Here is a 10,755-nt window from a genome sequence, read left to right on the forward strand (position 1 = left end):
TGGTTCAAATGGTTTGACCAATCGGGTCAATAGCAGGTTGAAAACATTGCTTGTTCATGTATTCTCTGTCTGGTTGCTGTAATGTATTCACAAAAATAATAAAGCCATGATTTAGGCCAAAGATGGTTCAATGTCAAAAAGAATACATAGTTGAAAAATCAGATTTCAACTTGGGCCAATTGCAAACTGAGCAAAAATAATTTTCCAATTTGGTACATGGTTATGGTTATGCAGCAGGGTCTAAAAGTGGTTACTGAGTTAATTGAGTTTGACCAAATCATGTCATCCATGATTTGTCAATATATGACCAAACCATGCAATTTTTTTAATAATAATAATGATTTTTGTTAATTTTCTTTAGCATTATGTCCTTTTCGCATAATTAGAACAATTTTTACATTAGGAAATTGAAAAAATATTTTTTTTATTGTTTAATGGAAAATTAGGACCAAGTTATTTGAACCTTGTCAAATAAAATAGGGAAAATTTCTGATTATTACTCTGTATTTTGGGTCTAGTGCCATTTCGGTCCCTGAACTTTAAATATGACAATTCAATACCTGAACTTTTAAAATGTGTCAATCTAGTACCTACCTTTAACCAATTGTCATTAACTGGTATTTGAAAAAGACCAAATGCCTTTTGAGTGTCACCTAATTTTTTTTATCAACCATTCAAGCGTTAATAAAAAATTAACAATCTCAAATCCTTGATTCTTCTATTCAAAAAAATTGGGATCACGTTTTAGTGGACATATTGATCCATTTATAATGGACTCACATTGCACTAGATCGGATTGGACCAAATCCAATCCAATTGACACCCCTAAGTGAGCGCATGAGAATGAGTCAAATTATCCAAGTAGTGGGTTATTTTTGTGGGTGACATGACATACGGCACAAAGTATTTGTTGACTTCACATCTGTGCCCCACAAGGAGCGCCCCACAGTATCACACAGCACATCCCCGCCGTGCATTTGGAACATCTTCCGATGATAATACCAATTTCGATGATGTCATCGGGAGATGTCCCTAATACATGGCGGGGATGTGCTGTGGGGTGTAGATCTGAACTCGTATTTGTTATTTCTCCCTGCCAGTGTCAACTTGTTCCCTTCATGCGGGACTAGTGCTCACCATGAATAAATGTGCGGGCCCTATTACATTCTGGCCTAAAACTTGAGTTGAGGAGCTTACAAAAAAGCGTTAACCTCCCAAATTTTCACAAAACACGGTAGGAATCAACACCAATTAGTTTTTGCTAATCACCACCTCTACTCTTAATCTCTTATCCAGTTTATCACCTATTTCTCATTTCTGTGTCAACAATTTAACTCAACCAGGCCCAAGCCTAAGAGGAAAACGACCACAAACTGGACTCTCCATATGTGGTAACAGTGGAATCATTTGGGTCTATTGGACCAGGGCCCATGAGTAGTGGCTCATATTCACCCAGCAAACTAGATTGGTAGGATCACTTCGTGCCTGATGTTTTTCACTTTTCGCTGTCGACTGAGGTAGCTTTATAAGGATGAAACTAGGGCCCAAGCCTGGGCTGAAAAGGGCCGCAAAAAGAACCACATTCCCAAGGTTAAAAGCCTTCAATCTCGAGTTTGTTAGTAACTTGAAGATGTCAAATCAAGAGAGTTGTGAATTGCGGTATCATCTAATTGTTCTCCAAAGTCACAACCCACATGCCATGTGAAATGGGCTTAAACTTTAGCTCCACCTCCACTGCCAAAAAGTAGGCAAGTGATAATGTGCAACCAAACCAGGCTATGTTGGGTGCAGGCCCCGCATAGCAGAGTAAAGGAAGGGAGGGTGGCTTTTAAGTTTTAATTTTCCCTCCTCCAGGCTCCAGCCTTATTGAACTTGGTTAAAGTCCAAATGGAGGAGGAAGTAGGAGTGTAGGGTAACATTTGTAGAAAGATATATCTTTTTGCTTAAAGGCTCTGGGAATAAAGGACGGAAACTTTAAAAGCAATTGTAGAGTATTCATCAGTTCATAATAGAACATCCAGAAGGCTGAATCAAGGCCTCCTCCTTTTTCCCTTTAAAAAACTCAGTTTAAAAAAGAAAAAAATTAAAGAAGAGATGTGGGGGCTGTGATGGGACCTCCCAACAATTACATTTTCATCCTTGCATGCTGTGGTTTAAGTACTAGCTTTACAAAACACTGGCTCTCATTTCCTGGGTTCAGAGTTGAAATTTGGTTGGTATAAAATGCTTTCTACTGTCAGGTCTTGATACTACTGTTTTCCTCTTTATTATTTGTTTTACAAATGCTCTGTTTGATTCCTAGAGAAGGTAATAATGGGAGCGAGAAAGTGATTTAAGAAACATGTTTTTTGGTTTCCCACTGTAATGGAATGCTACTTCTGAGTGGTCACTACTCAGAGCAACCAAGATATAGAAAATCAGAGTTGTCAAGAAAATTGACACAGTCATTGGAGTTTCTTAGCGCAAGAGTAAGAGGTGAAGAGTGAAGAGTCTTCAATTCACATCACTTTGATGTATGTTAGAGCCTGGAGGAGATGATGAACAGGACCCTGACCATTGACTCGTTGAGAAACATAACACATTTATTCATTTAATTTGCTCCCCGTAGCGAAGGCATCTGGGTCACATGGCCATACACGTGAAGAGTTGGGGCATCTCCCGACCAATGGCCAGTGGGCTGTGGCCCATTATATGTAGAGTATTGCAAAGAAAACGACCATCAGCCGTGGCACGACCCTTTATCCAGGGACCAACGTCTTATCGATACACACGTGTATAAAACCTGTTGTGCATATCACCAGCAGAGACACGTGTGCTACAGGACCATTCTCAATAGAATGCATATGTAGTTCTGATGCGACAGAGGCAGAGTTTCTTTTAATCCATGCTATTATTGTTTCTAATCAAACATATATATAAATTATGCAGTGAGCAAGCAAAGGTCTTTGTGCTCACATGATGGGTTTAATTAGTTGCATGAACTATGGATATTTATTAACTCTATATTTTCTTGGGTCTGGTTTGGTGGGAGCAAGAGGGATTCAAGTGAGTAAGGCCGTATCTTAATGATCTTGTAAACCCTTTATTTATTATTTTTTTTATAGAAAAGATTGAACAAACAGCTCCTTTTGCATAAAATAGGAGAGAGGCCAAATGAGATGGAGAGAGAGTAGCGTTGTTAGTGCTTCATAGTGAGGATGAGTTGGTTGGGCAGAGGGGGGGGGGTCTCTTTTCTCACCAATAATTGGGCCTTACTAGACATAGTTTATTTGAGTTTAAGGCACCAATCATGAGTTGAATCTAGTGGACTCCATCTTTCCACGTCTGAAAGAGCCGAGGTTGTGAAAGCCTTGGAGGCATGTTAATGCCCCCATTCACAATCCATGTGTGTTCTTCACATCAAACAATTAAGTGGAATCCAACTCCTCATCAACCACAGATTCCCTTTACCTAGTTAGTGGGATTTCTCTTTCATGACCTAACCAAAAAGGATATCCCCCTTAGTCCCCTAAACAACTCATCCCCCCAAAAATAATAATAATAATAATCAAAATTTTATTATATTAAAAAAAATAAACAAACCTGAAACCCCTAGAGAACACAGTTGAGACTCCATTCATCTCTATAGTGTGGGTCTTCCCCAAATCTTTAAGCGTCCAATGGTGCAGGTCCATTGTTCACTTTGTGAGAAATAGTTACGTAATAATAATATGTAAATATATATATGGATAGATACATCCATCTCTTGCATGTGGAGATTGTGAGGATCAGCTATCATCCAATGAGTTGCTCCTTCGCTATCTCTCTCTTGCATCTAATTAAAGCATGCACAATGGTCTATAAACATTATTTCTAGCTAGTCTAGTCCGTAAAATATCCCAAGTAATTATTAAACATAGACTGATAGAAATGGTGTTAACTGCCAGCTCATTTCATTTTTATTCTCTTTTTCTTAGAGGATCGCTACGTACCTAGCTACACTTGTGGCCTCAAATCTGTCTGAGGAAGAGGGAGAAGATGGGCGGTATGTGTGGAAGGAGGAAGCACAAAGATGAGGATACGACTATATAAGATTTTTGGGGCTAAGGCCGTCCCCTAGCTACCTAGCTACACCTGCTATATCAAGTATAGAACCCAACAAATTAAAAGACCCTCACCCTACAGTCGATACAAACAATATAATTAAAGAAAAGCTGGACACTTTGGAAGATGAAACTATGGAAATCCCAGCTAGCTAGGTTGATGGGATGCAAATTAAGACCCAATCACCAAATGATAACTTTTTAAGCTTCCAAGAAAGTTACGATTTTTGTCATTGATTTGTGTTATGGTCAGGTTGTTAAATTGAGGAAAATTAATTAAAACATAGCCTTTCTTTATTCTTTGCAATCAGACTAGCTAATAGTTGCATCAATTATTGCCTTCTACTAATTAACTCCTTATACTACTACAGCACTACTACTTCTTAGAGGGGTTGATAAACTAACTTGATATGATGTGAGGGGTTAAATGCGAAAAAAAAAAACAAGAAAAGGAAAAAAAAAATGTAGTCTATGCATGATTGAAGAAGAAGGAAAATTAATGGGTTTTGGAATTTATAATTTTGATCGAGAAAGAAACCCCAGAGTCCCCGATGATGGATAAAGCAGCAGCATAAAGGAGGAGAATTTGTCGCGAAATACAAGTGTTGTGCATCGATTACTACTCAAACACAAGCTCTACTTGAGGCCGCTCCTACCTCAAGATTCAACATATGAAGCGCTACAAACAAAAAGAATAAAACAGGACGTTTCAACTTTGGTGCACCGTGGTCCATGAGTTGTCTACGTACCTTGAAATCCAATCACAAAGCCTTAGATTATATATACATGCACTAATTAGTTTGTATGCATACGGTTTGTAGTTTCTGCACAAAATTATTTGAAAACAGTACCTTACAAATTGGGAACAAAGTCCATCTGTCATCGATCTGGGTATTTATTAATCCATATATGATCTGGCACCTATTAAATCAATAGTTTCAAGATTCCTAATATCTTCATGGTTTTCAAAAGATTCTCCTTCCTTATAATAAATTTCCCAGATTCTCTTTAACTAATATGCCCCAGAATTTTTTTGCATCATCACTCCCACAGACATACACAGAAAGTAATAGAGCAGGCTAAGGACAAAGACCACCCAATTCTTTTTTTTTTTTTCTTGTCTTTTCTTTTTGAAAGCACAAATGCCAAATTGAACGTGTGTGAAGAATCAAGTTAGGGATTAGTAAGGAATCTGAATTTAAAAATAAAGGGAACTAAATGAAAGGGCCTGAGGATGGCAATAATAAGGTGGTGGAGGACGAATTCTGGCCAACTCACTCAATAAATTCCATTAATTGGAACATAATTAAGTAGCTAATTAAATTGTAGCAAGGGAAAACTCAGTCTTCAATCTTCAATTCAATATATACTCAAATCAGGAACAATAGAATGCGTAGACTTCTGACGGGGTCTGAGTCAATAATTGTGTCGTGGATCATCATGACCTCCATTCCTGCAGGTAACGTATTTTATGGTGGTACATTTAAGCTGCTAACAAAATAGCAGTTAAAAGTCTCCTTCAATAGCTTCATTTTCTTAGCATATTCTTCCTCAACAATAAGAATTTTCAACCTAAATGGAAACATTTTTTGTAGTTTAGTACTAGATTGTGTGTATGTGTATTTCAACTACGAACAGGAACAGGAACAGAAGCGTGATCGTTAAGGGTGGTGAATACATTCAGATTTCGGATTCAAGTCACGGGTTGCGATCGTACCTTTTATTTCTCTCTCTCTCTCTTTCTAGGAGGTTGGGATCGTACCTTGCCCATCACCAAAACAAATAAAAAGAAAATACGTGTTTACTAGTTGACTTCAATTTTCAACATTCAAACCTTGTTCCAAGTTGCACCGTCAGAACATTCCACAAACAAACAGAAAGAGAGAGAAAATCATGGATTTGGACAATTTGCAAGATTATATGTATTTATTTGTTTCACTTTCTGGCTTGTACATACAAGCTAGTTACAAAGAGGTGCAAGGCTTCCTTTTGAAGCCAAAGAGGTAAAAAAAAAGGCCTCTTTCTTTTTCTTTCATTTCTATTTTCTAAAAGGAAAAGCAAAATACATACATATATTATGAATTTACCCTCCCACCCTTTATCATTTCTTTTTTCTGGGGGTGGAGGGGGTTGGTTATGTGACTCTGTTGTAAAATTTACACCCTCGACTGCCCACGCAGTGATCTTTCCCACTCCACCAGGCGGTGTAAAAATAGCATCACCTGATTAAAAAAAATAAAAAAACAGAAGCAACCCCCCAAAGAACAAATTAGTATAAAATGAAATGATACAAATTTATAAAAGCATGTTTGGCTAAGTTCTTAATTATTACCTCGGCTGGTTCTTGAAGAGAATAAGAAGCGTTTGTTTTTTTCGGAATTTTAGACACAAGGATTCCAAAACCTAGTCCTTTCTCTCGCAAAACCTAATCATCACAAGTACAAAAACTGATGCATTAGTTGTGTTGGCATTAACCATGAATAAATATATAGATCATCAATAGCAAGGAAAATGAATATAACCATTATTAAGAAACAAATAAATAAATATGGGTTATTACCCTTTTTTTTTTTTTTTAAAGACAGAGAGCATTGGATACCTTAAATGCATCTTCGTCTGTTTGATCATCTCCTATATATACTGGCAAAACATCTTTAGAATTGGCGAACCCTAGAAGATAGAAGACAGAATAATCAAACCAATAAGTATATAATTAATCAAGGTCACAAGTAAAGGAAGGCTATGAATTGAAGGGTCGCAATAATTTAATATTATATATATATATGACTTGTGATGGAATGTGTCTTTGTGGTGACAAAATTAAAACTTACCAAGTGACTCCAGCAGAAATTCCAGAGCCCTCCCTTTGTCCCATGCAATAATAGGACGGATCTCAAGTACCTGTATTGTTGTGCAACAAAAAACAACGACATAAACATAGTCAGTCAGAACTCAGAACAGACATTTCTAACTCATGCCCTTCATATACTGTGTCACAGACTGAAGTCTATCGTGTATGAGAGAGAGAGAGAGAGAGAGAGAGAGAGAGAGAGCAATTAATGGATGCCACGTCTTGCTTACCATCCTCCCTTGAGTCACTCGAAGCTTTGGGTACTCCTTCATCACTGATCTAACCTGCTCCGCTAGTGCACCCCATTTCTGAAATCCATGCATCTGGTCAAACTAAATATCTTTGAAAGGCATCTATTCAACTTAATTATACATATACAAATGTTGTGGGTTTGAAATGAATAAAGAACTCGACAATGGCTGGCTTGGATTCGTACCTTTTCTTCAACACAGCGGAAGTGTACAGACACACAGAACTTGTTATGCTCCACATTGGCTCCTCGGATGCATCTGGTTTTCTCCACCAGTGCTTTATACACCTGAAGGTTTTGCCGAAAACCCCACAAAAAAAAAAGGAGAAAAGAAAAGCTTTTAGGACATTATTCTTTTCTATCTAACTCGGTGCTTTCAATCTTTTGATGGAGAGATTATTAGAGAAAACCAACCTCATTGATCATGGGTAAGAATTCACTTGCAGGTTGAAACAGAACTGGCTGATTTACCTGAAAATCCTTGTTGTTAGAAATGAAAAAGTATAGAAACAAACAAACAAACAGTGATGAAGGATTTTTTTCATTGCAGTGCTGCTCACTTTGCTGCATATGACACCTTCGGCTGGTCCTTTAATGTCCATTCCATGGCTACCTGCGTAGTACAGCTCTGCTAAACGTACAAAGCTGTATACCTGCAAATTAAAGACAAGAACACCATTTATTTAAGTTACAAGTATACTCGGAAGGAAAAAACTCGACCAGTCATTAGAGGTGGAGGAAATTAGAATAAAGAGACTAAAAATTTAGAGATTTTAAAGAAAATGATGATTGTACAGTACCTTGTCTCTGCACCTTCCACTCACTATGGCAGTGGGGAAGCATCTAGCCACGGCTTTTACAGCTCTCCTCATCTGTATAACCAGAATAGAGAAAATACAGATTCAGTAACAAAAAGGAGTTGGGGAGAAAGGAAACTCGAGCTAAAGATATAAGCAAGAACTTTGTAGAATAAACAAAATACAGAACAGAAATTAATAACGAACCGGCTCAGACATGAAAGCTTCATCTGGGTTGTCTACGATGGGCGAGAGTGTGCCATCGTAGTCGAGAAACATGACGATTTGCTTCCCTTTCGAAGCAGCCATGATCTGCTCGAACATGTTCAAAGCCGATGGGTGACTAAGCTGTTTCAACAGAGATACAGAATCGGTCATTGTGTCAGAGAAAAAGAGAAAAAGTGCCAAATACCTCAAAGTTTTTAAGAGACACTGGTAATACTTACAATCCACGATTCTATTTGATCAACAGTTGGAGACAGTGAAGGTGTCGACTTGGCATGGGTAGGAGATGAAACTTTCATGGAGTCAACCCAGGGATTTACTTTGGCACCTCCCCCTGTTTCAAGCTTTTTCAGAAACTTCTTCCGAGAAATGCCGATATAACCACCTGATGCCGCCGGTGGCTTCTGTCCAGCTGACGGAAACAATGACGCGTTTGGAACGACTGTGATCATATCATTAATCCCGGACTTGACATCAGGAACGGCCACATTCTGCTTCGTCATTTTCTTGTCTTCAATCAAATGCACTACAAAAATGACCCAAAACTACTCAGATACTCAAAACCAGATTGAAATTGTTCGTTCCATGTAAAAACATCCAAAATTCAAACCCCAGATAAGGGTGAAAGTTGAAACCCATTAAAGGGATTATATCTTTAAACATCCAAATACCTGAACGTCTAGCTAGCAATATCCAAGACTTTTGCAAATTAGAAATTCAAGCCTGAGAGCAGGAAGAATTGGAGAAGCAGCAGAGACAAAGAAAGGTCTGCAGCTTCTCGGGGTGATTGTGAGGTTAGAAAACCAGCTCAATAGGCAATCGGTAAGAGAAAAACCGCAGGCAGAGAGAGAGAGAGAGGAGGGGGGGGGGGGGGCGGCTAAAAAGACGATTGAGCAACGGAGAGAGTTGATGTCGAGGAGTGAGGAACAGAGCATGCGTCTAGTAAATTTTTATAGTTGCTTGCGAGACACTAACCGACAAAACCCCTCTCTTCCGGATCTACAGACACTTGAGTGTGGCCTCCACAACCAGCCCGGGGGCGGGGGGCCCCCGGAGGATCCTGAGTGTCGCGCGGGTCCCACAAAAGAAATTGGTGTGTTGCGCCGTCTTCGCCGTCACTATGAACTGGCAAATGTTCCACGTGGGCCGAGTAACCGGGTCGAGTTAGATCACGTGGCTCGAACACCTGGCTCTACGGCTTATACACCACTCGCACCCACGGATTTGGGAGTCACTCCAAAAAAGAGGTTTCATAAAGAGATGTCAAGTCCGAAATCCCCCAAGTAGTCATTACTCATTACTCATTTGGTAATCTACTAATCTAGTATAGGGTAACCCAAAAAATAAAAGAGAAGCTGTGAACAGCAATTGCTGAAAACTCCAGTCTCAACTCTCAATTCTCTCTCCGAGTGGTGGGCACTGGGCAATGCTGCAACGCCCGTTGTAAAGTAGTAATAAACAAGCAGCTCCAACCTACAACCTAACTAGTAATAACAAAACCAGCAGCTGCTCTGCTTAGTCTTCTACTTTGATTTAAAAAAAAAAAACTTCGTCAGTACTGAAGCTAAAATTGATGGGTTGTAAAAAAAGAGTAAGTAGTAAAAGGACAATAATAAAGGAAATAAAGAGTTAATTTAAACATTTTCTTTTAACTAGGCCACTCTGAGCTGAGAACCCACTCTCAATTAATACAACATCACACATGCTGCAGCTTAACAGGCCAAAAAAGCCTTAGCACTTTACATCATACTCATTTACTCAATCATGTGATACCACCAAACGATTACCCCAGGCTCTTATCTACGACACTGTCTAATAAAGATAATAGGATCAGTACAAGGCCTCTTAATTACTTGTTAGTAAAATTTTCTTTCAATAGTTTAATATTTGACTTCCCCCGCGCCCCCCCCCCCCCCCCAAAAAAAAAAAAGTATTAAACAATGATCAGTTGATCACAGATAAAGCCTCTGCGCCGGATTTCCTTACCATGAATTTCAGTATATATATTTTTCAGAACCCCGGATTTCAATAATTCAATATTGAGATAACATATAATTCATCTGATTTAATACATTACGGTGGAATAAGTATGTCTGCAACATATTTTCCAATATAATAATAATAATTAGGAATAGTTTTTTGATATGATGCATGGTTCATCCAATCTTCATTTGGTGATCATTCCTCTTTAATCAAATTAAGTTGGCAGTCCAAGAACCCCGGCATCCAACTTTAGGTTACTTTAGTAGTTTGCAGAATGAGCTTTGGTCCATCTAATGGGATTGGGCATTGAATTAATATACTGTGTTTAACTTATATGAAATATTTATTGGGTATTGAGGGAAAGTTTTTCTTCTCTACAGTTTGATAGATGTTGAGTGAAACAAGATCAAGAAGATTGGAGTAAGTGGTTAGTTAATGTGTAGAATCCACATTTTGGATCTATATACATATATAATAGGGCCAGGCCCAGTAAGTTTGAAAATTTGAGATGGACGAAATCTGTTCAAGACAAGATAAGGAAAGATTTGACATTTTCCACCCTATGGT

At 38.4% G+C, this 10,755-nt stretch overlaps 1 protein-coding gene across 1 annotated transcript; it reads right to left on the reverse strand.

Annotated features, from left to right (window-relative positions):
• Positions 1-5,980: 5,980 nt before the first annotated feature.
• LOC148876798 (putative trehalose-phosphate phosphatase J) lies at positions 5,981-9,129 on the reverse strand. The gene is made up of 12 exons (XM_088964389.1): positions 8,877-9,129; positions 8,427-8,731; positions 8,188-8,328; positions 7,984-8,055; positions 7,744-7,836; positions 7,598-7,654; positions 7,370-7,471; positions 7,164-7,241; positions 6,914-6,983; positions 6,682-6,752; positions 6,415-6,507; positions 5,981-6,304 (listed from the first exon to the last, which is right to left on the reverse strand). The coding sequence occupies exons 2-12, from the start codon at positions 8,706-8,708 to the stop codon at positions 6,239-6,241; spliced, it is 1,125 nt and encodes a 374-aa protein (XP_088820515.1). The 5' UTR covers positions 8,709-8,731; positions 8,877-9,129; the 3' UTR covers positions 5,981-6,238.
• Positions 9,130-10,755: the final 1,626 nt, after the last annotated feature.

The sequence above is a fragment of the Nelumbo lutea genome, chromosome 1, assembly GCF_056320005.1.
Source record: "Nelumbo lutea isolate HS-2025 chromosome 1, American lotus-T2T, whole genome shotgun sequence".
Taxonomy (NCBI): Eukaryota; Viridiplantae; Streptophyta; class Magnoliopsida; order Proteales; family Nelumbonaceae; genus Nelumbo; species Nelumbo lutea.